General features: G+C 49.1%; 1 protein-coding gene across 13 annotated transcripts in view; it reads left to right on the top strand.

Moving 5' to 3' along the window:
* TSPOAP1 (TSPO associated protein 1) overlaps nucleotides 1-27,212 on the top strand; it is a 69,889-nt gene that overhangs the window by 7,926 nt on the left and 34,751 nt on the right. For 11 of the 13 annotated variants that reach the window (XM_037375190.1, XM_037375189.1, XM_037375186.1 and 8 more), the window contains exons 2-12: nucleotides 5,073-5,180; nucleotides 6,903-7,031; nucleotides 9,202-9,378; nucleotides 12,623-12,892; nucleotides 18,200-18,307; nucleotides 19,187-19,270; nucleotides 20,690-20,779; nucleotides 22,105-22,227; nucleotides 22,627-22,731; nucleotides 23,287-23,337; nucleotides 25,953-25,973. In XM_037375190.1, the coding sequence (XP_037231087.1) occupies nucleotides 5,073-5,180; nucleotides 6,903-7,031; nucleotides 9,202-9,378; nucleotides 12,623-12,892; nucleotides 18,200-18,307; nucleotides 19,187-19,270; nucleotides 20,690-20,779; nucleotides 22,105-22,227; nucleotides 22,627-22,731; nucleotides 23,287-23,337; nucleotides 25,953-25,973 (1,266 nt within the window). Of the gene's footprint in view, nucleotides 1-5,072; nucleotides 5,181-6,902; nucleotides 7,032-9,201; nucleotides 9,379-12,622; nucleotides 12,893-13,380; nucleotides 13,443-18,199; nucleotides 18,308-19,186; nucleotides 19,271-20,689; nucleotides 20,780-22,104; nucleotides 22,228-22,626; nucleotides 22,732-23,286; nucleotides 23,338-25,952; nucleotides 25,974-27,212 lie in introns of those variants that run through there. The other 2 variants (XM_037375188.1, XM_037375199.1) reach the window with 2 other exon arrangements.

Here is a 27,212-nt window from a genome sequence, read left to right as displayed (position 1 = left end):
TTAAACACACTGTGAGGAACACATGAAGAGCTGGCAGTGGTCAGAGGGTGTGCAGGAGAGAATGCCCGGGGAAAGTGTGAGAAAGAGCAAATATACAGTGAATGCTCCCCTGAATATTCTCTTAATATCTTGCAATTTGTGGCTCCAGCACGCTCCATGCTGGAGGCAGTATCTTTGAAGTTAATAGCCTCAGATGGATTTTTTCTTCCGTGAATTTGTTACATGGACTAATAAAAATCAGATAAATGAGGAAATCGTATAAATAAGGGCAAGTAGTAGGCTGGAAGAGGGATGGGCAGTGGGAGAGAATGCTGAATCATGGAAACGGGAGTTGGCAATGCACGGGGTGAGGGGTTGGTGGGGAAGTGCCATGAAGCCAACGGAAGAACAGAGATGTTTGTGTCTGAAACCAGGAACCTGGTGCAAAATGAAGGAAGCAGAACAAGTGCTGCGGGACACAGACTGCCTGTCAAAGGATTGGCAGAATGACCAAGACCACATCCCAGGCATGTCTCTTACTCGTCCCCTATCTTTAAGACCAATATCCCCCGTCCCCCCACTGGGATGATGCTCGCCCAGCGTGAGGCTGCTCGCTGTGCCAGCAGCGGCGGGGGTGGGCTTTGCTCTCGCTCACTGACCGAGCAGGAGGTGAGGCTATTTTTGTCCTGCTTTTGACACGCATGGAGGGCACTGCAGAAGAGCAGCCTATGGGAAATAACTTTGTTCTGTGAGGGAGCCGATTCCCTTGAAACTGAATGGAAGAGGAGAAAGCGGATTTACAGTGACAGGTTTCATTTCTAAGTGGTGAGGACGGAGAATTTAAGGAAACTAATTACCAAAGTCAGCTGGAACGAACAGCTAAAGGGCTTTGACATGATGGAGGCTTGGTGACAATGATTTCCAATGAAGAAGTGGTGGATTTAATATATCCAAGACAGCACAGGAGCTGGTGTCATTTCACCGAGGAAATATGTCTGCAAGGGAGGGTGCTCCAAACCCAGCAACCGGACCCGTATCTGCTGCAGGCGAGGAAGGCAGTGCAGGGACAGCCTGACATTGTATGTTTTATACATCTTGAAATTGTGTATGTTTCAAAATCAGTCATGAGACTGCCTGTTTCCAAAGGCCACCTGAGACCTCCTGCTCACAGGGCCACCTGGTAAATTCCTTCTCCCCGTCTGGTGCTCTGCAGGGATTTTCAAACAAGGCTGGGCTCAGACCCTGGCACATTCCCCAGGGCTGGTGTGGGGGAAGCCCTCTCCGCTGGCCCATGCCAGGCTGTGCCATGAGGCACCGGCAGCCCAAGCCGCATTGCAGAGCAGCTGCTGCCGGCAGCGTCTGTCGTCCTCGCCACGGTTTGATTTACTGTCCCCCAAATGGCTTCCTGCAAGTTTTCTGCAGGACTTTAAAGACTGTGATGAGTGCTCCAGGGGGATTTTGGCTGCATGACCCATTTAGTACCCTGGCTGGACACCTCTCCCTGCAAAAGCTGCTGCAGCTCTCCATTGCTTTTTGAAGTTTTCAGGTGAAAAAGCAGCAGCTATCTTGCAGCTGCCCTGCTGAGGCTTTTCTTTCGTTGTTTGTTCTCAATGCTCGAAGAATCTGTATTTTGGGCTCTACCTGCCAAAGCAGGCGACAGATGATGACGATGTCCCTGTCATGGGAGGCTTCAAAGCTGTGTGCCTGCTGCACACAGGAGCCGCGATCTGCTCTCCTCCCTCAGCATCCCTGCTGCTTTTCTCCTGCCTTGCTCTGGTTTTAGAAAATTTCCCCCCCAGCCAAAGAACATGTCACTTGGCTTAATTTTTTAGTGACTGAGAATGCTCCTGATCTGGGGGATGTGACTGCCCGGAGACCTTCCCTGCTGCCCTGTGGTGTCAGCTCTGCCTTGGCTCCTGCCGACTCCATCTCCCTGACTGAAGGATGCTTTTGGATTTCAACTCCTGACAGCACTTCTGCGTTGTCTTTATTAAGATGAGTTGCTGTGGGGGTGGGGGCTGTGTGCTTTGTGCCTCTTCTCCCTAACAATCTCCTCCAGCTCCCTTTGGAAAGCATTGTCTGTGGGGGCCACAAGCGTGTCCTGCAGTGAGGCTGCACTGAGCGCGGGAACCTTAAGGAACAGTGGAGCGGTTAATAAATTAAAAGCTATTTCATTATAGGAAATGAATGTTTAATGAGCGTGGGATGACGTCTAGACAGTCCTTCAGTTCCAGGCTCTACGAGGTCTTGGAGGAGGGTTCAGCTGATGCAGCCAGCGCTGGCTCAGCACTGGAGGGGAGGTTTGGCAAAGCTTTCCTGGACAGTGAGGTCCCTGCGCGGGACAGACATCCTGGCACAGCAAAAAGATCTCCTGCCTCCATGTCTTGCTGCAGATGCCCCTTGTGCCTCTCTGGGCAAAGCCCCAAGGAGCTGCGGCCGCAGTAGGACGTGTTGGCAGGGGAGAGGCTTGGCTGCATGCCTGGCCCCAGCCTGGGGCACACAGCCACATTCTTCTGCTCCATGGCACCTTGCCCCAGGGTCCTGCAACACCCAGGGAACTGGAAAGGACATCCCAGCCTTTGCCACGTCATGGGCTCTGGAGTGGTGGCTGAACTGGGGACAGCCTGGTAGCATGGGGAAGAGTGCTTGTGAGTATTTGCATCCTGCCCTGATGAAGATGTTGTTTTACAGCTACAGAAAAGGGGTTTCAAATGCAGAAATTTGAATGTAGGTCCCCAAAAGATCCCCGCTGCCCTGCTGGAAGTGCCAAGTGTCCCCTGAAGAAACCCGGTACTGACAATGTCAAAGTCCTGGCTGCCTGGTGGGGAGAGGCAGGAGCCCATCAGCTCCTCCACAAAAGCTGCCCAGCTCCTGTCCCAAGCACAGAGGCTGCTGGCTGAGTTTGCCCATCCTGTCTCTGTGCAAGCGACCACAGAAAAGAAACTTGAGGCCTCTTGGCAGCGGCAAGGAGATGGAAATAATGCATTTTGAGTTTGTCCCAGGGGCTGCCTGCTTGGCTCTGGGGATGGTGGCAGTGAACCAGCCCATAGCATGGGGGATGCTGGTAGCCCCCCCGCTCCCCCCGCTGCCCTGTGCACCCATGCTGCTCTGTCCCCTCATCAGCACCTGCAGTGTCCCCTGCATGGGTGCCCAGCCCAAGGAAGTGCTTTGCTGTTTCTGGAGCTGTCAACAGGGAAAATATTCTCTGGGACATCTCACCGTCTCTGTAAAGCTGCAGGGATGGGACCAGTGCTACAGGATCTGGCGCTGGGTCTCTGGGCCCAGAGCACTGCAGCAGGCAGGGTGCATGGCTCCCAGGGGAACCCCTTGGCTCCCCCAGGCTGCTGGGTCTGGGGAGCTCCTTGGTTCCTGGGCCTGCCCTGACCACCCTTGGGAGCAGCCCTGAGTCACTGGAGAGTGGGAGACAGCACCCAGGTGCCTGGGGTGCTGTGGCACAATGTCCCCAGGGATCTGTGGTAGTAACTGCACCTTTGTGCCTAGGGAGAAATAAAAAAGATAGAAGAAAATACATTTTTGCTTTCCCGCCGGTGGAAAGTGGTACAATCTCTTTCTGTGAGGCATTTCACTCCAGCTCTCTCAAACCCTGGGATCTCTGCAGGGTGGACACCTACAAACCACTCTGCCCAAAGGCCTGTCAACTCGTGGCACCTAATATCCTCTCCTGGTGTCCTAGAGAGCTCGTGGGACTTGGGGGGACCGTGTGAGGCTGGGGGGCAGGGATGGGTGTTATCTTCTGAGAGGTTTTTTTTTAGCTCCTTCAGTTGTGTTTTCCCTTCCTGCTTTGCCAAGGCATCTCCGTACAGGTGTGAGAGGTTGGGAGAGCCATGGCACGGGCATGGCAGCTGCGCCAGGGGGTTCAGTGGGGTGGACTTTGTGGCACTGGTCTCCTGCCGTATTTGTCCAATGGGTGTGATGAGAAGCCAGAATATAGTTTTGTGCAGTGAGTTTTAGCGAGCCTCAGACCTCCTGGAGCTGAGCAGCATGCGAGCGCCCTGAGCTGCCTGTCTGACTTTTTGCTACCAAAAACCCTTTCGCAGCATTTCTTCGGTAGCCAAGGGACGTTTCCCTCATAGCCTTGGCTTGCAGACTGCAGAAGCAGAGCTGTGCACTGGGAAGGCCATGGCTGTTAAACAGCACCAGCAAAGACTTGTCAGGTACTGGGAGCAGGTCCTGCAAGACCTGCCTGGCTGCTGGGAAACATCTGGCTAGGTCTTCCCGAGATGGGTGGCTTGCTGCTGCCATATGGCAGCTGTGAAGCAATAGCTCGGCTACGAGCTTTGCTAATGCACAAAAATACTTTCTGGGAGCCTGCTTCGGCAGCAAGCTTGCGGCGAGCTGCTCTGAGCAGGAAGCAGTAACCACAAAGCTATATATACAGCTCCCGGCAGAGCTGCTGCTGCTTTTGATGTGACAAAATGAAGGTGGTGTTTTGCAAAGAAATCCAGCGTGTCGCCGTCTTCCGGAGCCGAGGCTGACACAGAGAGGGCAGAGCCCAGGGCCTGGCTCCTGGGCAGTCTTGTGGGTCAGACTGGGGGAGCTGGTGTGGGGAAGCGGGCAAGGAGCTCTTGTCACCTCTGAAAGCCATGCTGTACTGGAGGCTGACAGGTCCCTGAGCCATGGGGAGCAGTGCACGTGTCTGGGGTGTCACAGTTCGTGCTCTGCCTGCCTGGCTCTTGCTGGCTCTGCTAGGGTTTAACTAGAGCTAGTTTAAATGGTACCATGGCAAAACGCAAGCGGCTGAGGGTGACATGAGGGTCTGGGCTTTTTCCCCAGGTGCAAGTTGAAAGCATCTTTAAAGATATGGAGATGGTAGCTGTCACCCACAGGTGATATAGCCTGGCCCTGAAGGCCACTTGTCCCCCAGAGGACATGCAGCCCCTCTCCTCCTCCTCCTCAACTCAGCCTCCGCATCCCACCCTGCCCCATGGCTGCCTGCACCCCGACCCTGCCAGCCACCCCATGCAGCCAGGCTGGGCTCGCTGTGGGGCCAGGGCGGGCGTGCAGCTGCGGTCCCTCTCCCCTTGCCCCCAGCAGGTGAAGCCCTGCCTTGCCTCTCCTGTGCTCTTTTGCAGAGCGGGGCTGACTATGGCTTCCTTGTGAGCCAGAACACGAAGCTCCTGAGTGCGCTGGAGGACCTGCGGCAGCGCTGCTCCAGCCTGGCCGAGGAGAACAGCTTGCTGGTGAGCAAAGCACATGGCCCCATCCTGCACCCTGGGCCGGGTGCTGGGCTGCCTGCTGGCACGGGATTCTCCATGGGGAGGGAGTCGCAGTCAGGGCAAGCTGCTGTCTGCTGCCAACTCCAAGAGGTGCCAGTACATGGGATCAGCTGGACAGGGCCAGAGGGGAAAGGGGGCCTGGGCACTTTGGGTCCACTGAGTGCTTTCACACTGCACCCATTGCTGGCTCAAGCAGGACCCCTTCCTCACGATGAGGAGCACAGCCAGCCCTCTCTGCCATCTTTGGTGCTACTCACCTGCTGGAAACCACCAGAGGCTTCAATGCAGCAAGAGCAGGCGGAGAGCAAGGCAGCAGCGAGCTGACAGCAAGGGAGAGGGAAGTCACTCTTGTTTCCTCTTTAAGTGGAAAAGCAGAAACACTGATTCACTCGGCCTCAGCTTTGGGTGACAGTGCAGCACTGCCCCCTGCTCCTGTGGGAGCTCAGCACCTCCTCAGCTGCAACCCTGGCACCCAACGCCAAGCCAGGCTACCACAGCCTGGGCCACCCATTCTGCCCCGCTCCCCCATCCCTGGCGCCCCAGGCCCACGGTGCGCAGCCAGGACCCTTGGGAAATGGGAAGAGGGAATGTTCCCCTCCTGCATCCTCCCTGGAGAGCAGCAGCCCCTTGCACAGCCTCGCAGTGTGGGGATGCAGCCACCCCACGCCACTGAAAATTTGATTGCTCAGCATTTCAGATCTATATCACCAAAATCAAAATGCATATTTAGATAATTTTCTTACACTAAAAGCATCATTCCAGTATGACCTGCACGCTGTGGGGTTAGTCCTTATCAGTCATCTGGATTTTAGCAAAGCACTATCGTGTAAGCTCTCATGAAATCTTACTCTCAAAAATCAGCCCCAGTCTCCTGGCTGAAGAAAAGCAGTGAAAGCAGCAAGCGCCCATGGTAAGATCTCACAGGGGTGGGGAGGAGAATAATTGGAAGGACCAGCCGACCTGACATTTTTGCTGATGTAAAAAGACAGCACAACACATCTGCATACAACCTTGAGAGAATGAGCCGTTGGCAAGCAGCGGCTTATTGAAATGGACAGATAACAAATAAAAGGGGATTAAGAGTGAATAGGATCAATAGGAAGTAAAAGGAAATTTGCTTTGCAAACATCATAAAGTCTTTTGCCACTTTCTTCCATCCCCCCCAACTCATGATTTGGTGTCATGAGAGAAAGGACAGTGGCTAAGCTTGCAGCAGTGGTGCAGCACACATCTGCAGCAATGTGTTGCTCCTGTAACCCCAGGGAAATAAACTGGGAAGGCTTTGGAAGGGAAAGCCCAAAGGGTGGGCAGCCAGTCTAGATTGATGTTGGAGACATGTTGAGTCCCAGCTGGCAAAGGCAGAGCCTGCAGCGAGAGTGGGGTGGATGGAAAGGGACTACACGGTGGCCTGGGGTGGGGTGAAGGGTATCTTACGGGGACCAAGAGGTCACATTAACAAAAATACCAGGAATACAGGATTTGGTGACTGGAGCGGCAATGAGCAGAAGTCAGTGTTGAATGGTTGGTATAGTTACAGGAGAAGAGGCCAAGCTGTGGCTGGGAAAAGCCCTGTGGGCGCAGAGCAGTTCAGGCAGGGCTGGGGGCCCTGGCTTCCCCAAACAGCCCCAGCACCCCGCTTCGAGCTGAGCAGGGGCTTCACCTCAAACCTCTCCTTTTGTTATGTAGCGCAGGAGCTGCTTCCCCCAGACGGAGGAGAAGGTGAAGCACCTGAAGAGGAAGAATGCGGAGCTGGCGGTGATTGCCAAGCGCCTGGAGGAGAGAGCCCGGAAACTCCAGGAGGCAAACCTCAAAGTTGTGAGTGTGGGGGCCAGCCGCTGCTGGGAAGCGGAGTTTGGAGAGCACCTCATCACTGGGACTTCTCACTTGCTACTTGTATTGAGCTAGAAAGGCCTTTTCTTTCCCGTTTTCTTAAACCTATGGCAAACATGCTTTGCACATCAGCAGCAGGGCAAGATTCATGAAACCTGGCCATCACCAGGTTGTTTTGCTCCTGCTTGGGAGCTGGCTTTAAGCAGTTTCCTCCTGCTTGGTTTCTTGCTGTAAATATGCTGACCTACCATAAGGTGTTAGTTTAAGGTAATTAGCTCAGCTTTCCCTGAGCAAGTAATGAAAATAATTCATCTGACTTCACCAAAAAGAAACAGGAAGTATTTGAATAAGAAAAGGAGTGCGGTAAAGCAAAACAGGAAGGGGTGAGAGACTCTGCTCTGCCCCATCCACACCTCGCTGGAGTTGCTGTGCAAGCTGCATGTTATTTGCGTTCTCCGACCCAACAGCAACTTGTAGCAAACCCTGTAGTATCTGATCCGGTGCAGGGGTGGTGGCAGATGGCTGTAGGATGTGGAGTCTTGCACACAAGCACTTGCATGAGCTTCCTAAAGGTGGATTGCAGCGGAGTAAGGCAAAACCTTTCTTCCATTGGAAGAAAACCAGGGATTGTGATGGGGAATTCAAGCCCTTTAGGATAGAAAGGAGGAAGTGAAAGCTTTGCTGAAGAGAAGGTAGGGGGTTTTCCTGGCACTGCCTGCCCTCTGTGTCCCCAGGCATGCTGCCTATCTGTCGTGGGGTTTTGGTACTTGCAGGGCAACAGTTGCTGCCAGATGGACTTGTCAGATACTGTGTTAAGAGAAATCATTTTATATACATCCAACAGCTATGCAGACCCTCCAGCAACTATACAAATGCTGGTTTATTTTTTTCTCCGAGCGAAACTTTGGGGTGGTGACAGTTTTAGACCTGTGCGAGCCCTGGGAGAACTGACTTGCTGGGCTCCTGTTCTGGCCCAGGTCTCCCCACAGCAGAAAGTGCTTGGGCGGCTGAGGTTCATGGAGGGTGGGCTGGAGACAGGACCAGGCAGCTGCCTGCCCACAGAAGGGGCCTTGAGGACCTGGGGTTAATCTGGCAGCAGTTGCCTTCAGTGCCTGGTATGCAGGTCCCCTGGAGCCAGGGCTCAGCACGGGGCTTCTGCACATGGGTGAGATGCTTGGGAAGACCTGGGGAGAAAGAGTTTGCACAGAGGATGCTATGTTCACGATCAGGTAGAGAGAGCCCACCCCCCCAATTGTCAGGCTTTCTGCAGATGAAAATAGCTAGACAGGGAGAGGCAGGGTTTGATAAACCCAGGGACTGGATGTGGCCTCACTGCCCTGAGGGTTGGGATGAGCCAGGGGCCATGAGCTGCCCTTTCATCCAGCTCTTCTGTGCTGGTGCCCAGGGGGAGAGCCAGCCTCAGGGGCAGGGTGCGTGCTGAGAGCAGGCATCCCGGAGAGACTGCAGCCAGGCAGCCTCAGCTCCTGCCTGGGGCCTCTGCCCAGCCAGCTGCCTGTCCCTGTCTGCCCTGCTCCCCTTGAAGCATACTGCCATCCCCACCCTTGCTCTTCCCTCCCTTGCAGGGAGCACGTGAATCTGAACTGCTTCTCCTGCTGAACATCTCCCAGTCCTCCACTGGCTGCGCTGGCCCTTGCTGGGCTCTCTCTTGCCTCTCAGTTTGCCTGTATCAGTCACCCATCTGTGCTGAAGCCCTCTCTCCCGTGGCATAGAAACTCACGGAAGCTCCATTTCTCTTTCCAGTTTGGCCGCCTCCGTCCTTGCTCCCATGCTTATATTTCCTGCCAGCCTCCCCTCCTCTTCTCTGCTGCCTTCTCCTGTCTTTCCGCCTGCACCCTGTTTTTCTCTCCTCGATCCCCACTGCTGCATGGCTTACAGCTCCCTGTGCTGACTCTGCCCATTGGCCTCATCCTCTGAGCACCTTCTGCTTCCCACCTCGTCTCCAAACCACTTCTCCACCCAGCCCTTCCTCTTTCCTCTCACTTTTCCATAGGTCCGTCCTGCCTCTCTGTCTGCTTGTCTGTCGTTTGGGGCTAGGCTGGCATTTCTTGACAGTGCTCCCTGTTGGGGTGATGGGGTGGTGGTTAACGAGCACTAACGCATGTGGTGTTCTCCCTTACTGCTCTCTCTGGTGTAGGTAACTGCTCCGGTGCCTCTGAAGGGCTCCAGCCTGGAGCTGTGCAAAAAAGCATTTGCTCGCCAGCGTGCCAAGGACCTGACAGAGCAAGCCAGTGCTCTCCTGGCGAAAGACAAGCAGATTGAAGCTCTGCAGCAGGAGTGCAGGGAGCTGCAGGCTAAACTCTTCGCAGGGAAGGTGAGACACTTTCTGGGACATCGCTCAGGGGATGGGGAAAAGTGGTGCAAAACCAGTGATGGGAACCAGACCCCAGGAAGCAGTGTGAGGGCAGTTAGTCCCAAGCACAAACTGAGAGTAGGGGGCATTTGATGTGCTGGTTGGACTGGGAACACTGGGTGAGTGTGTGGTAGAGATGGTGTCTAGACCCCTCCAGAACAGTCTGCTGGGGGACACGCCAGTCATGGGTTAGAGCTGCTATTTTCAGCAGCAACTAAAACTCTCCCCCTGGGAAATCCCAAGAAGCCACAGATACAGGATGACTTTTCACAGTGCCGAGCTTCAAGCAAGATGTAGAAGCAGGACCTCCTTTTAAAGCATTTTTTGAAAAGTAAACCAGCTGAGCACATTCCCAAGTGCTCACAGCCGCCACAAAACTGGTGATAACTAGGTGCATCCTTGTATAACTGCGACTAAGGGTCCAAATCATTAGACAGGGTGGGTGTTCATGAAACCATCTACAATGCTGATGCCTGCATCTGGGCTGGTAACCTGTGTTCCCCTCAGCACCAGCACAAAGCTTGCTGATATAAATGGTGGGGTAAAAGGGATAATTCAGCTCATCCTGAGACAGATGTCTAAAACTGGTCAGACACGTTGGTCCCTCAAAGCACTTCTCTGAAATGACTCTGAAAGTGAGCTTCTACAGACCCCTTAAGCTAGGTGAAATGTTTCCCACTCAAGGTGATTAAAGCAACCTGTTCTGGGTTCTATCAGTTATGTCTTTTGTTCACAAGCTGGACGTTTTCAGTTTAGGTCAGTTAATAAACTGTCATGAGAAGCACAGTAACATTAGGGCTTGCACAGGTTTCCCCGTTTTGCTAATACAGATGTGGTCAAGTGCAACCCTGCGTTCCTGTACCCAACTGAGCTGAATGAATACCTACATTTCTACCTGTCCTACTTACGTGGTATTTCTGTGATAAATACTTCCTTGCTGAAAGCAGCTTTATTTTCATCCCTGAGCTCCCCATATGTTCATTTTAACTGCAGGTTTGAAGGTAGATTCTCAGTCTTTCCCTAAAGTAGATATAGTGAGGACAAGAACGATTGGCTGATGTTTGCTGTTTGCACAGAGGTACCCCACTGATCCCTTCTGGCATTAAACCACAGGAGAAAGTTACCTAGGTCTGACCGTGCTCTATGGTGTCAACAAGAAGAAATTTCTTCCTGTCTCCTTCATATCTCCCCGTAAACCCCCACAGAAGGGGGAACTGACACTTTCCAAAGCATTCTGATTTTCACAGCAGAGTGTGTTGGGCAACCTGGATCTGCCAGGGACAGGAGAGTGACAAATTGTAGAGGAATGTGACAAAAGCGGGTAAGCAAGATTCATTACTGGCCAAGGAAATACACATGCCTGCAGTCCTCAGAGTTGAAGAATTCAGCCGCTGCCTTTCTAGGGCATGGGTGACAACCCTGGCTCAGACGATGAGATAGTCTGTTTTCGTAACTGCCAAGGCACCAGTAACTGGGGGCATCTATACACAAGCAGGGAATCTGCAGAGAAGAGAGCAAGACAGGAGATCATTCTGTCTGATCTTGTTCTTCCCATTCCTCTTCCAAGCAAGCTACTCATTAAATTTTAATTTCCAGCTCGTTAAAATTCAAAATTCACCTAATCTTTCTGCAGCATGCAAAATGCATTATGCCAATGAAGGGGTTTATATGCAGAGATATTATGTGCAGGCTCAGTTTGTAACCAAATCAATTTTAATCTAGGGTATTTAAATCAGCACAATTTTTTTCAGTAGCTACGAAACAGATCTAACTCAGTTCCTTTCCAGTGGCAGAATGGACACCCTGCATGCCAGGCTGCAGAAATATTGGCTTTGTTTTGCAAAGTCAAGGCTCTTAGGATAGGATAAAATTATTTCCTGAAATTATGCTCCAGTGATGGTCTTCCAACCAAACCCCATTTCCAGCTAAAACCAGGCTGCGATTTCTTGCAGCATGGATTCTTGGAAGAGGGGGATTTCTAGGAACAGCAAGGCAGCTGCAGGGGACATGTACAATAGAAACTGTGAGTGGAGGACTGAGCTTTTTTTCTACTCCCTTGTTCCCCCTCAGGCTTTGGACGCTGTCTGTTGGGAATAGCTGGCTTTTTTTGGTGGGGGAAGGGAGATTTTATGAAGAGCCACAGCCAATTTTGTTTAAAGAACTACTGTCCTGATAGCCTGAACATGGGTCTGGCACAGAGGAGGCCCAGCTGCTCACTTCTTGAATCCATAATCAGTTCCCATTAATGCTGCCTCAGTTTCCCCCTTGTAGCATGAGAGTTACCATGGTTTTCTACACAAATTGTATTTATAAAGCACATGCTATTTTTAGGGTGAATAATTAGTGAACGGGGAAGGAGATTAAATTTGTCCTGGATACTAATTATGTGTTGAATTCACTGGCTTAGGAGCTTTCCAGGGGAATGAGCAATGTCTCCTCCAGCAGCATATTTGTAAAGACAGGTTTTCATAACTGGCTTTTGTAAGTATGTACGGACATGCAGGTACGTGTTTCTTCAGCTTCCTGAAATCTGAAAACCTTTGAAGAATTAAACAAGCTGGTGACATACTCCCACCGTTTTTGTGAGAGTAAGATTGCACTCATTTCCTCCAAAAGCTGCTTGTTTGGGGTCCAGAGCGGATGGGAGTGACCCCTTGTGCTAAAGATAGGTACCTATCCACATATACTGTCTCTGAAGAGGTTAGAAATCAAGAGTGTTTGAAAAGCAAACATTATCCTGAGCAAGAACTGAACAAATCCCAGATGTTCTTCATTCTTTCCAGTATTTAAAGCCCTAACCACCATTAGGGCTGCACAGAATGCCAGCACCCACATCAGGGGGGAAACTCAGCTCAGGCTCCCGTTTGGCTGAGGAATGAAATTACATTATCCTGACACGCACTCTGCTGGCAAGCACTGAGAAAGCGCACACTTAGACAAGCCTTTTGCCATGTGCCGGGGGTAGCTGCAGAAGCACTACAGACTAGTTTTTATCTGCGGGAAGAATAACGTAGTTGCATGGGGGATGCAAAGTGGCTGCTTTGGAGGCTTTGGAAACAGAAGCCTTTGTGTGCCACATTACCTGGTTTTTTGCCAGTGTCTCCCCAGTAAGGCTTTTGGAATTTGCATGTTAAATCACTAGCCTGACCTCTTCCACCTTTTAGAGCTTGTCAGTGACACGATGCTGTGTTTGCATTTCCTGCAGGATGACCCTCGCTGCCTGAACGTCATCGAGTTTGATCGCCTGTTGCGGGAATCCCAGAGAGAGGTGTTACGGCTGCAGAGACAGATCGCACTGAAGAATTTCAAGGAGTGTCTACGTTCCCCTAAAATCAGTCTGGGTGGCGCTTTGCCAAGTGCTGCAGCACGCTTGGGAACGCCCGCACCAACGCTAAATACCTGCATCAAAGGTTCACCTCTACCGAATGAGGCCCGCTCGGGAGAGCCAGCACTAGCAGGGGAGACATGCAAGGAGGTGAGACAAGTGGGTCAGCCATCTACAAGTTTTGCTATTCAATTACTCAGTTCATTACTGTTCTTAAGAAACTTCTTGGAGTACATGAGCGCTGCAGTTCACCTGCGCTGCTGTGCTGGTTTCTGAAATGAGTGCCTGGCACACCAGGTCTGGCAGGGCCCGTGGGGCAGGGCTGCTCCTGGGGACACCGAGCCCTGCCTTCCCGCCCAGCAGCCAGGCATCGCCGCTTTTTGCCCCCACTTGCTGCCAACACACGTTTTCAGCGTCTGCAGAGGCACGGGTGCTGGGTGCCAGTGGGTGGGTGCTGGGCGCCAGTGGCGGGAGGCCTGCTGCCCGGGACCCCCAGCTCCAGAGCCCGGCCCCGGGCAGGGCCTCAGGCCCAGGCCGCGCAGAGCAGCACGGCCGTGGCGTGGCCGCCTCCCGGGCCCCGGCCCCGCGCTCTCGGCCCGGCCCGGCCCCGGCCGCCCCTCCGCGGCCGCAGTGGTACGGCCCGGCAGATCCGGGCCGCCCCCGGGCGCCGCCTCCCCGCTGGCGGGCCGCGCAGCGCCAGGTAAGGCCGGGCCCTCCCGCTGCACCCCTCGCCGGGCCGGGGACGGCTGCGGCGCCGCCTCCGCCGGGGGCCGGGGCACCGCCGGGGCACCGCCGGGGAGCGCCTCCCCCGCAGAGGGGCTCAGCCGCTGCCGGGCCGCCGGGCCAGGCCCGCCGGGGCCTCCGCTGCCTGCGGGGCAGTGCAGCAGGGCTTCTCCTCTGCGCTCGGGCGACACACCTCCGCTCGGGAGGCCGAAGCCGCGGTGGGAGGCCCGGGGCCCGCCGCGGGGGCCGAGGGCCGACCGGGGGGTGAGGGGCCGGGGGAGGCCGCGGGGTCGCCCGCGGGAGGCGGCAGGCGGGTGGGGGCGTGAGGCCGGGGCTCGGGTGCCCGGCGTGCCCCAGGGCCCCACTGTGGCGGCCCGTGGGTGCCGTGAGGCAGGGCCGGGTCCGCTGGCGCCGGGCGGGCTTGTCCTGGGGGGCTCCCCCGCATCTTCCTGAAGTTTTAGCGGCAGAACGCCTGCAGGCTGCGTGGGGATGGGCTGCTCAGCTTCCCTCTGAACTTGTAGAAGATGTATTGAATATTTATGCCTTGTTCGCCTTTTACAAGTTGCTCGGGAGTTGACAGGCCCTTCTTCACCCATTTTTTTTGTTTGTTTCTGGCTTTTCCATTATTCAGCGTTAATCATCTTTATCTCCTTCCTTTGTACATTGTCATTTTTGTGTTGGGGGAAGCAGCACTGCACGCAGGAGCTGAGATGCTGTGTCATTAATTTATATGGTGGCATAATGAAGTTTTCTCTCCCTTTCCCAGTAGATCTCTTTGCCTTTTTGTCTTGGCACGGGGTTCTACTAAAACATTGTTTGATGGCCTTCTGTAATCTCTCAGTGTCATGAGGCCCTCTTCACCATTTGTGTCTTTGCAACATCAGTACTTGGAGAGCAGGGTTCCTGCTGCCTCCTCGCTTTAGTCCTCTCACTTTTACTAGCTGTTTACTCGAGAGAAAACCTCCCCCCTCATCCTGTTGTGGCTCAGTGTCTGCAGCAGCCTTTCAGGACACTGTAGCTGCATGTTTTCAGAGCACCCAAGCAGATTGTACCTACTGAATCTCCCTCACCCATTTGAATGCTGACACCTTAAGAAAACTCTTTATAGATCTGTGAGTGGGGTCCGTCCCGTTCCCATGTCCTGTCCCCCCCCAGATATGTTTATTTAGCGGGTTTTTAAGTGTCTGATGTTTGCTGTGATTTCTAGAATTTTGTCCGGAACATCTGTCAGGTTTTCACAGGTCTCCACTGGAGTACTCTTAAAACTTGACATTTGGCATCTTCCAGTTATTTCATATTAAGGCAGTGTCAGGGGAGTGACACACTGTATGTCTTGATTCAGTTACTGCTGAAGTGAGAGATTCAGTTCATGCCGAAGGGTTTTTTTTGAACCCATGGGTTAATGTCCAATCCTGGTGATTTGTTGCTGTGCATTTTGGTGGCCTCCGCAGTTATTATAGGCAGTTTAGTTTCAGAGAGATCCTCAGCTCTGGTCTGAGGCTAATTCAGGATTTCTGGCCTGCTGGCCACACACAGACACACACACACAGACACCACCCCCCCCCCCTACCCCATCATCCCATCTCATCCCAGCCCACCCCTAGCTCCTCTGTGATGATGAGGGATGCACAGACTTTTTATTTTTCTCTCCCCTCTGCCCTTGTCTTCCTTGAGCAACCCTTTCATAACTTTATTTTCAACTGATTACGGTCTTTCTCACTGATTCAGGAGAGCCTGTCCTCGTTGTGAAAAGATTTTCCAGGTGACAAACAGCAACAAGGCTAAGCCCGACAGCGGTAGTGTCAAGAGGGAGCAAGAAGGCTGTCGGCAGTCTTTTAGCTGAGACCTGTAGCGCAGAACACCCCAGCCTCAACAGGCAGTATTCATATAGGTGCAGAGGTGCCATGCCGAGGATGAAGTCAGCTCTTGGGGCAGTAACCACAGTTACTGTAATTGACAGAAATTACTTCGCTTTTCTGTCCTGTTCCTCAGCACAGTGCATCAGGGCAGTATTCCCCAGCTTTCAAAGAACTTCCTCAGAGTATAAAGAGCAAGCTTTGCCTCTAAATGTCCTTGGAAAATGCCATTTCTCTGTTCTTCTTCTGGTTTCTCTACTTCTTTATTTAGGGTTTTGGGGTGATGCACATCTCTGTAATGACAAATCATAATTTAGCGGGGAGTTCATTCCTTGGCTGGCTTCAACAGCCTCCTGTTCGCCAGTGCTTGTCCTCACTGCCCCTTTGGTTATGTTGGTGCAACTTATGTTGAGCAGCGGGACGTGACGGATCTGAGTTAAAAATAACCTGGCAAACCTGGCCTTCCTCCCCCCTTGTTCTGAAACCTGCATCAGTTTTCTGGTCCAGCTCTGCCTGACACTGCAGAGCTGCCCTGGCACAGCTGAGGGAATGGGCCATGGTTAGGTGGAAAACCCTGTAGCGATTCTTTTGGGGCAGGATTGTGTTCTGGATGCCAAGGGCAGAGCATTCTAAAAAGTCTATAACATATTGAATTTATTGTGTTGTGTGCTTTAAATCTTACGGTCATTTGCCAGAGTGCAGGTACTTTGTGTCTGTTTTATGTTCGGCTTTAGCTGGTACAGCCTGGGGGTGCTGACCAGTTGTACAGCCCCATCCTGCTCTCTCAGCAGGATCTCTGCCAGTGTCAGTGCACCCCAGGTGGATGGCACTGGGGGTGGAAAGCAGCTGTTCTACAGGGGTTTTTAACTGTATGGTTGAACAGATTCCTTGCCCCTGGCTCATTTGAGCATCTTCCAGTCCCTGCTGTGAACAATTGGACTTGATGATCTTAAAGGTCTTTTCCAACCTAAACGATTCTATGATTCTATTCTATAAATGAGGTGGCACAGCTCCAGGTCACAGCTCTCTTTGTGATCTGTGCCAGTCTTGTTTATCAGTTAATACAGTGATGAGTCTGGGTTCTGCATAAAAGTAACAGTATATGAGCATGAGGCTGGGGACACGTCTTTGTTCTCAGGTGGAAATTAGGTCCGTGTGGGCAAATCTATAATTTTGTAGTAATTTTTGTAAGTTGTCTGTTATTAGGAATATCATTTTGTTTAGCTTTTTGCTGGGAACTGATCACAAACAAGCAAATTTGTCTTGCTTATCTATTTGCAAGAGAATGTGACTTGTGAAGCATAGTGCATGGTATTTGTGCAGTGAGTATCTAACCTTAACTGGCATCCACTATCATTCCTTGGGACCTAATTTCATTAAGGTTGACTAAAATGCAACATTTCCAGTTTGCAAGGAAGCATAATTTTGGAGGGAGGTGTGAAATACAGATTTGAAACTTAGTATGTGCCAGGTGGTTTAAAAAAACTCCAAAAATCTCAGAAATATTTATGCTTGGATATTTCACAGTTAAATAGTGGTTTCACTGCATGTATGAAAGCTCCCAAGGGCTGGGGCTGATAAGGTACTGTGGCTTGAGTGGAAGATCTCAAGATTTCTGGCCGCTGGTTGGTGCTCAGACTGCCAGACTCCAGAGTGAACCTTACTCCATGGGTTGTATGGAATAAGGTTCACATGGGAGGTGGTTTCAGAATTTTTCTTGTAGCAGAAAATGTGAAAACCTTGGTAGCCAAGGCTTGAGAGTTCCTGGCTTTCAGCAGTGGAACTGTGGATATAGATGTAGTTAATACCTGTGGCTTTCAAGCCTAAAATGGGTGTAAGAAATCACATTTTAGGTATAATGCTTAGACACTGTCCTAATGACTGACTCTAAAGGGAGCTCAGACTTAGTAATGTAGGTCCCTCAGCACTGTAGGTGTTCAGAAGTGGAATTTCTCATTTCACTTTGATGAGAGGTCAACTGAAAGTTAATGGCTGAGGTGGAGTCACAAAATCCTACTGCTTGCTCACTGTACAGATTGGCTTTGATGATCATAAAGATGTTCTGTCCGTAAAATCTATTTATCAAAAATAATTTTAAATTCAGTGTTGAAAACATCAAAGCCTTCTTTCTTCTGTTTACCTCAGGCCTTGCCCTGCTGTCAGGGATTACTCTAGGCAGACAGTGTCAAATCAAGTATCAGCTGAGAGTGAAAATTCAGAGGATTAAAGGTGTGTTTGTCTGTAGCCCAAACTGAAAGGCATTTTGATAGAAACTTACGTACAAACATGTACAGAACTGTCTTCTTTCATCTGCTTTGGTGGTGGCACATAAGCCATAGCACATCTGCTGCTGTTTTAGTCCTCCTCAGCTACTGGCTGAGGTGGGATGCTCCATTTCTTGATAGGTCTTTTCTGCACTTCCCTGCCTTTAGATTCTGACATCTTCACTGATCTCTACTTTCTGCTCATGATGAGGGTTGTGTTCTCCCTTTTGACCATCTTCCATCACTTTTTTCATGCTTTGGAGAGTGCCATGAGAGGTGTTGCTGATGCCTCTCATTGAAACCTTAGATGAGGGAACTCAGATCTGAAAGCTTTCTAGAGCCCACTGTTGCGTGTGGGTGGTTTAGTCAAGCTGGAGTGATTGGCACTGGGCTCCAGAAGACTCCCAGCACAGGTCTCTAGTGACTGAGAGATCCCTGGCATGGTGTTCACCTTTTTTCATGTCCAGTGCCACAGTTAGGAGATCAGGGGTTTTTATGAGGAGCGTTGCTCTCCCAGGCGTGCTGCCATGAGAGCCTCTTGTCCCTCGGTGTGCAGGGTGTGCTCTGTAGTCTTGGCTGTCTCTGAGCTCTCTGGCATCTTGTTTGCTTTCCAGGTGGAACCAGGTGTGCAGCCGCTGGGACCTGCCTCTGAAGGACATGAAAATTTCCCTCCCAAAAATGCAGTAAGAGACCACAAGAGCAGCCAACAGATACAACAGCTGGTGAGTTATGAACCTGGTTTTGGGTGAAGCAGTGCTATACTTTTCCTCGGTTTTCTCACCTGTGCAATCCAGGTGGGGATTTTGGGGACTGAAGTCTTTTTAGGTGCAGCTGCTCTGCAAAAGTGGGAAGCTTAGGGGAATTGGTGAGAAAACACAGGCTGTCTGCGTGGACAGCATTGCTGGGTGACGGCTCCAGGTATTGGTTTTGTGGGAGAATATGTCACATGAAAATGAGAGGGAAACATGCCAGTAGATTCTGTGCAGTGTTTCGTTTAGTCTTATTTAAACTGGCAACAGATATGACTGAACTGGGACAGATGTCGTGTGAGGAATATGTCCCTTGTGAATTATTCCAGCAAACTAGGACAGTTCAGAGTGAAGTTTAGCAGTTCTTAATCTATCTGAGGAACCAAGAGTGGTAGGGAGTAACTGCAGATAAAGGTACATTACTAGAGGATGTCTGCTCTCTGTTAGATGTCATTTGGATTAGAATAGGAGTTAAGACAGCACAGCTAGTGTTTCAAGCTGAATATTTTGCACAGCTCTGTCTTTTTGTCCCATGCATCCTGTCTGCCATACTATTCTATACAAATAGGAACAGTCTGCACATATGGGAAACAGAAAACTGTTTCCAGAGCATGAAAGGCTTGGGGAAGAGAGGAATAGCTGTTTCACTTGAAATGTTTTTTGCTTTTCATTACCTTTTTAAAAAAAAAAAAAACTCCCTTGGTTTCTATATTGTTTCTGTTTGTCACAAAGAGATTTTCTTAAGAAAATAAAAATAGCTAATACAGCTTTGAGTCTGAGAAGCTGGGCTTGAATTTCTTATGCATTGTAAGAATGGGGACTTGCTGATCTACTTGTGCTTGTTTCATGCAGGAATTTGAACTCAAGAAAAAGCGCAAAAAATGTGAAAACCTTGAGCATGAAGTGAGGAAAAAGCATAAAAGATGCAAAGAACTGGTAAGTGTTCATTTTGCTTACTGTTGTGAGCATAATGGTAGGAGAGGAGCTAGGTTATTGCATGCCTTTCTTGGATTCTCTTCAGTTTATCTTAACAAGGAATCACCAATCTTTCTCTTAATTTGAACAGTGTCACAGATTTTGGGCTCCAGCCCTTGAGACTGGAATTGTTTATTTAGTCTTTCAGCCAGCTTTGGGTTGAATGTAACTACAAAAATCACTGGATGAAACTCTGTAGCCTTTGCTAGCTTAAGGAGATGCTTGCCATTTTTGCACGCACTCTAGAAAAGTATTGAAAGATTTCTGTATCTTGAGGTGGTAATGACACAAACCCATGGTCATTTTCTTATGCTTCGTGTTTGTTGCATGAGATCTTGCCTCTTTAATTTCATGGGGGTTTTGAAAGTCATGTCACAGCATCTGGATTTCCCCCTTCTGTTTCTACTTTGCTGAGCAGCACTGGTGACATTAGTGACTATGTCAATGTACAGTTTCACCCAGGAGTGCTTACCTTCTGAATAAATGTTTTATTTCTTGCTCCAGTCTCCATTCAGGTCAGTTCTAATGCATAGCTCAGACATAAGCAGTTCATAGTGCATAGCTCAGCCTCATGGTCTGGGTTAGAATGGGATGTTTAAGGAATAAGTTGGTCATTGTATATTGTTAGTAGCTTTTCAAGGGCAAATAGGGACCAATTCACCTTGAAGTACTGGGACTTAGACTTAGAAGAGGAGATTAGCTCTTGGAACAGCCAGAAAATATTTGATGATCTGTAAAATGCTGGGATGAGGAAGTGTCTGTGTCTACGTGGAGTCATGTGATCATGCAACTATTAAATTCCTGTAATGCTGTACAAAGTTGCTTTAGACAGACTGGACCTGACAAATTCAGTCAGTGTCTCCCGATGTCCATGGTCTCCTGCCTGCTCAGAGTCAGTATTCTCTGAGGCAGAGTGAGAGCTGGCTCTTGTTGCTTGCTTAACTCCAGACGGAATTCTGGTTTCAGAGTCAGTTGTTTAAAACTCTCAAGTTTGCAGCCTAGATGTCTCTCTAGCATCATTCTTCCAAATAATTTTTATTCCTTGAACTAACAGTGAAACTTGAATTGGTGGTGGTGGAGATGGAGTTCTAGACAGCGATATGTAAATAATGTAACACTGGAGCTATCAAGTCGACAAAGAAATGTCTTTCTCATTCTGGGCTTTGAGCTTATGTTAATGGAAAAAGAAACTTAAGATATTGTCTGGCACAGGGATGATAGCTGTTTGAGCAGTGCTGCACGCTGCTGCCTTCCACTCCTCAAGCAGCATCCTGTCAGCATCTTGTACCATCAGTCAACAGGAGCAGCTCCACTCTGCAGAATAACTGGGGGAGTTAGGCTGAGGGCCTTGGTGTAGTAATGCCTGCTCTTCCTGGACAGGAGATCCAGCTGCAGGAGGTACAAAGTGAAAATGCACGACTGGCTGAAGAGAACTTGCAGCTGAATGAGAAGGCTGAATGGGCAGGACAGGTAAAAAGCAGTATCTTTGTTTATCACATGACATTAGCTTCTGTAATGTTTTGCTGAGAACAACTTTTTAGGACACCAGTTTTCAAGTTGCTCGTTGAGCGATGCTTGTGTACCCATCTGTGTACCTCTCTGGCCTGTGTACCCCATGGTCACTGCAAGCAGAGCAGTTAACTGCCCTGTTTTTATTACAGAGTTTCCCAAGACTTGAGCAAGGTGCTTTGTCCTTACTTAAGTTTGTACTTGGTTTACTTGTGCTAACTTGTTACGGAATTCATAACAAAAGACAGACAGTGGTTGGTGGGGAGCAGTGTGCTCTGGTCAGAGTGGCCATAGAGCAGAACCCATCACCACAAGTGGTGCAGGTGTATAGTATATTCGAAAGTCCTCAGTCACCTCTGGCATTTTTTTGTCGTCCTCAAAGAGGGCTTTTGGCGGCTGATGATGGGGTAGGGGAGAAAGCCACCCCTGCAATTCAGAGCTGCCCTTGCTAGATGGAAAACACAAAAGCTTCAGGTCTCGGGAAAAAGTCAGGATACTTGCGTTCTTCAGTTTGCAGAGTGGATTTCAGGGGAGTGTGGCTGCACCTTGGAGGGTTGCATTCTAGGAACACATTGTGGTGTGGAAGAGTGGTGGAAGAGTTGGTACTCCAACGAAGATCCTCCATGAGTTTCTGTTCCCAACTCCTCTGGACAAATACAGGTTTAGACAAGAGTTAGAAAGTTACCTGTCTGTTCCATATGTCAATGTTGTCACCATGCATAAGGCTTCCCATCTATCTAATAACTTTTAGTTCTGAGTGGAAATGTTTGTCTTTGCTTGATAGTTTGCATTGCTAATAGTCGTGAAGCCATAGTACACTCTAGAAGCAAAATATGTTGCTGGAATTTCCTGTAGTAAGTGGAGGAAGTAAACATGATTTCAACAGGCTACTGCACTTTCTCTACTGTTCTCTGTGTTTAATCCTACCACTTAGGATTAAAAAAACTTGTAGACCTAGACCTTTGTGCTTTTTTTGAATCTTCTCACTATGTAGCCTGTTCATACCCCAGTCCTTTCCTCCTTGTAAATGGGGAGGGGAGATGTGACTTGTGGGAGGAGCAGTATGTACAAATGGTGTTCAGCACATTGAAGATTGATACAAATGTTCATGTACTTGTTCTGAGTGAAAGCCAGAGGGAGAGGAGATCCATGATTTTGGTATCATTACAAGTAGAAAACAGGTCTGCAAAACAGCCTACTGAGATACAGAAATAAATTTGTCCTCCATTATTTATACAGGGGATACCTGTGGCTCCTTGTGCTAATTGAAAATCCTTTCTCCTCAGGTTGAATCTGAGAATGCTGACCTGAAATTGCAGGTTGTTTTGGTTACTAAGGAGCGAGATTCAGTAATTCAGACGAATCAAGGACTCCAAACCAAGCTGGAGAATCTAGAGCAGGTCCTGAAGGTCAGTAGGATTCACATGGCTGGAAGGATTGTGCAGACACTTTGTGCTGCTTTTGGATGGCACGTGTTGTCTCTTTGCTTTTTTTGTCCATTCTTTTGTCTTTGTTCTTCTGTTGGGGATTCTGCTTCTGCAGGATCCTGGACCATGGCCTCCCAAAGTGGGCAGAGGCGCTTTAGAAAGGCTGCTTCAGGGATTTGGGTGGAAGGGGAATTAGGTGGCCATCACTGATTTAGGGATTTTCTTTGACTGTGTTGCTCTGGCTTTTGGTAAGAGTTTCTTAGTTTTTGCTCTGTTGAATGACATGAAATACAGGCCATATTTTGACTTCATGGCTGATGATAGGACACAGGACAGTATTTCAGTAATGTCACCCTTCACTGTCTGTGAATTGTTCTGCAGCACATGAGAAATGTGGCTGAGCGAAGGCAGCAGCTGGAAGTCGAGCACAAGGAAGCACTGCTAGTCCTGCAGGAGAAGCAAGAGGAAGTCAGACGGTTGCAGCAGGTTTGCAGTGTGTGAGAGAATGGATGTTTCGCTCTCTGAATCCTGTGGAAACTGATGTGATTCTTTGTCCTGGTTTTGGCTGGGATAAGTTTTCTGCTTAGTAGGTGGTACAATGCTGTGTTTTCGATTTAGTGTGAGAATCATGTTGATTACACACTGATGTTTCAGTTGTTGCTAAGTAGTGGTTACTTCAAATCAAGGACTTTTCAAGTTTCCCATGCTCTGCCAGCAAGCAGGTGCACAAGAAGCCGGGAGGGAGCATAACCTTGTTTCCTTGGAAGTGTAGTGTATGGAGGAGGTATACGTGAGCTTACAGGATAAAGTAAACCAGGGAAGAGTGTCTCTGCCTCTAGGCAAACTCTGGTACCTGAGCAAAGTGAAAGGCTTTTCTCATGAATGGCAGTTCTGATCTTGCACTGCTCTTTGTTCAAAGACCAAAGATGCTTTCAGAGTGTATGGTGTTGTAAACCTGTAATGGTCTATCAAGGTGGTGGTGATAGCAGAAGTGAACTTAAGTAGGCCGCTTTCTTATTTGCTCTGCTTCTTTCTTCTTAGGCGCAGGCAGAGGCAAAAAGAGAACATGAAGGAGCAGTACAACTTCTAGAGGTAAGACAGAAGAAAACAAGATTGATTAGTTGCTTCAGATTTGGTATCTTTTGTTCTTAATGTCAGCTTTCTTGATGCCCTGGGTTTTTTTTGATTCTTGAGCAAAACGCTTTAATGTCTTGATTAGATGCAACATATTGCTGCTGTAAACAAGTATTGGTTGTGCTTGCAGAGTAGTTTCTGGGATCAAAGTTTTAGGGGTTTAAATCCTGGCCTGCTCAGTCCTTGGACAGGTTACTTTGTTCAGATTGTGCCCAGAAACTCTTCGAGGGATGTGTTAAGTAACCAATCTCAGATCTGCCTGCTCCGTTTTCCAGGATTGTGTGCAGGCAGAAAGAATACTTGCATCCGTGTGATCTGAAATCTCTGTTGTGTGTACGTGCTCTGTGCTTTTTATTAGGGAAAAAAAAGGAGAAATGTGGCCTTTGCTGGAGCATAATAAGTGGTGAAGTTTGAGGCAGCTCCCTTGTCCCATTTGCTGGGCTGGCATCAGCTGTGCACATGCTCTGACACCCACACAGAGTATGCTTTGCTGTGGTGGCAGACAGCTTAATGGTGATGCAGCAGATGTGATGAGCACTGTTTTAGTTTTGGATGTGCTTTATCTTGGTGTTTATCAGGATGAGTTTGGAGAAAACCTTGGCTGTGGATTCCTGGAGCTGCAAAGGCAGAGCACCCAACCCTGGAACTTAATGTGGTGATGTAGTAGCTGCCAGGAAGTTGTGTTAGGTGTTATGGCAAATAGGGCAGCTTCTGCTCTCTCAGTCCACTGAGGTTCTCTGAATACTAAACCATCTGAGACCAAGCAGAATGCCTCGCTGTACAGCACCTGGACAGTGAGATCTCGTGCTAATGAGGCCGTGGCCCCGTCTGTAGTGGTGACTTAAAATCAGAGGTGTCAGTCTGAATTGCCTGTGTCCACTGCTGTGCAGCAGCTCTGTGGCTGTTAGGAGCCCAGGAGAGTGAAGTGAGGTGGTAAGTGTCCTTGACAGAGGAGATTGCTCCATGGCTGCAAATAACATCTCCTTTGAAGGGGGCCTGATCTGTATCTGAACTGTAGAGCCCAAGAGTGCTGGGCTTCTACTGAATGGGGTTGAAGTTGTTGCAGGCGGGGTGAATATCGTGGGGAAGTGACGTTAATTATTACCCTGTTGCCGTGTCCTTTCTGGGACATCTGCTTTCAGCTGCAGAGAGGTTCAGAGCTGATACGGGTGCTGCTCTTATGTCAGTTGGTGTTTAGCTGGCTTCTTAGCAGCCTTTAAGGAAAGGGAGGTTTGATGATTGCCAAATGCTTCCTGAACTAATCCACTGAAGGATTGGAGAAGCTGCTAAGGTTTATATTAAACATCTACCTGTGTAAAGGAAGAAAGGAACAGTCATTTTGTTCTGTGTTGAGAGGCCAGTCATGTTCTTGTGCAAGGGCCTCATCAGTTAAATATTCTTGCTTTCATGTTACTGGTACAGAGATGTTGTAAGTCAATGACACCAGGTGGACTGAAGAAAAAGAAATTGTCATTAAAAGCTAGTTTAATGTGGAGCAACAGTTATTTAAATGCCTTAACTATAATCACAGTCATTCCAGAACATCAGCGTAGGGCAAAATTAGGGGTTTGGGGCGCTTACATTGCGTATTGTCATTTTTACATATGTTTGGATTGCTTTTTGATGTAGTATTAATGAAAAATGAGTGTGGTCTGTTTTTCTGTTGGAAGAGTTCAGTCACATGGTTGTCGTAAGTAGAGTCTCCCTCCTTGGAAATGTTCAAAACTCAACGAGACAAAGCTCTCTGCAACCTGCTGTAGCTGACTCTGCTGTGAGCTGAGGGAGTTGACCTAGGGGATCTCCAGAGCTGCCTTCCAGCCTCGGCTGTTCTGTAGTTGTGTGATAAGGCAGTGATGGCGGTAAGTAGAGGTATGGGATGGTTTCTGTGTGCAGAAATACCATGGATAGAAGGATTGTCTCAGCTTAGAAAAGAAACCTCGAGGGTATAGTCATGGGAATGGAGGAGTTCAGTAGTGGTTACAAAGTTCGTGAGACAAGATTCTCAACTGCCTTTTGCACTGCAGAGATGCAAAGGGCACCAGCCTGATTTGAGGAATACAGTATAGAATTTTATTGGGAAATACGGTGAACGGAAACTTTGCCTGTTTTCCCTGACGTAGGAGCAGGGTGCGTGACTGAGCAGGCTGTTAGCTGCTTGAAATCATGTCAAAGCCAGGTTCTGAGTTGTGCCTTGATTCTTAGAACTCCTTGGTCTCAGACCTGGGGAAAGTTCTGGACACAAGGTGTCCATTCCATTGATTTTATGGGTGGTTGCAATGTGCTGGGAAAAGAGGGCTTGAAATTTGGTGCTGGCACTCAAAGCATATTGTGATTTGCAGGACCTCAAAAAGTGCGCGGTTGTCTTACACATGCATTTGGTATGCGGGATTTGGCTTTTGTTTAGCAAGCAGATGCTGGTGGGAATCTCAGTATGGAACAAGGCAAACACTGTAAGTCGGTGAGAAAACAATTTCATTCAAACTGAGGGCTGGGTTATCTTTGGCAGATTGTTGATATTTGGCTAGTGTAACTGCTGATGTGGTTTTATATCTTTTTGCTTTTCTTGCTACCAGAGTACTTTGGATTGCATGCAGGTACTGCTATAATCCTGTCAAAACAGGACATTTTTCTCCTCTGTCCTGACTTTGACAGTTGCTTGATGTTCTTGTTTTAACTATACTCTGGAAAAGATTGCAAGAGTGTCACCTCCAAGAAAGAAATGTAATTAAAGGAGCTACCACCTATGAGTTTGATGGAGCAGCTGCTTTTCTGTTTAAACGCTTTGCTTTCTTGACCAATTAGAATTAGGAGCTTTATTTTTTTGGCATTTCCAGATTTTTACAATTGTCCAACTGTGCACTTTCTCCATGTGTTGCATAAATTTAAAGGTCTTTTGGGAACTACTTGCAGTCCAAGAGTGAAGACTTTCCTTCAAAACCCAAAAGCAGTGGTAGTTAGCATTGCAAATGAAAGTGAAAGAAAAAGACAGGTCCTGCTGGCTTTGTAATTGGTTGGAAGATGGGAAGTTGAGATTGTGAATAATAGTTTTCACAGAAGAGGCAGTAACTGATGAAGTTATAGTCTGGGAGTTGTGCTAGCCAGCCTATTCACAAATGATTTGGGAGTGGTGAGGTTTGTAGCTGATAGAAAACTGCTTTCAGCAGTCACCTTCAGATCTGACTGCAGAGAGCTGTGAGAAGATCTCATGAGCAACAGGGAGATTAAATGACAGGTAACACTGACTGTGCACATGGAGGAGAAGCAGCCATTCCTAAATGTGCACAGTGGTGGGCTCTGACTTACCTGTTGTGACAGAAAATGCAATGTTTGAGGTAGGGTGATTTTTTTAAAATGTCAGCCTAATTCACAAGTCTGGTCAAAAAGGCAAGTACAGTGTTTGGAACTTTTAGGAAGGGAATTGGGAACAGCTCAAGGACATTACTGGGGTATGCCCACATCCTGTAGAAGTAGCACCCACATCTATGTGGAGTTACAGATGTTCCTTTAATCCCTTTGGTGTTAGCCCTTCTTTGAGCAGGAGTTTGGACTGTAGGTCTGTAGAGTTCCCTCTATCAAAATGGTGATTCTCTGATCTCAAAAACATACAGCAGAAGATATGGAGAAGGGTAACAAGGGACATCTGGATGAAGGAGTGTCATCTGTAGGAGAAGTGTAATAGCACAGCCCAGAAGGAGAGTGTCTTAAGAGGACAGGGCTGAGCTGATGGTGGTTGGGTTTAGCTTGGTGTGGAAAATGAGAGTAAGTTCCTGAACTGATTGTTAAACTGACCCCACCAGGCTCTGCTCCCTGCTCTTGCAGCCTCTTCTGGTAAT

The sequence above is a fragment of the Falco rusticolus genome, chromosome 1 (genome assembly GCF_015220075.1).
Source record: "Falco rusticolus isolate bFalRus1 chromosome 1, bFalRus1.pri, whole genome shotgun sequence".
In the NCBI taxonomy this organism is placed as follows: domain Eukaryota; kingdom Metazoa; phylum Chordata; class Aves; order Falconiformes; family Falconidae; genus Falco; species Falco rusticolus.
This window is presented reverse-complemented; position numbering and strand designations above follow the sequence as displayed.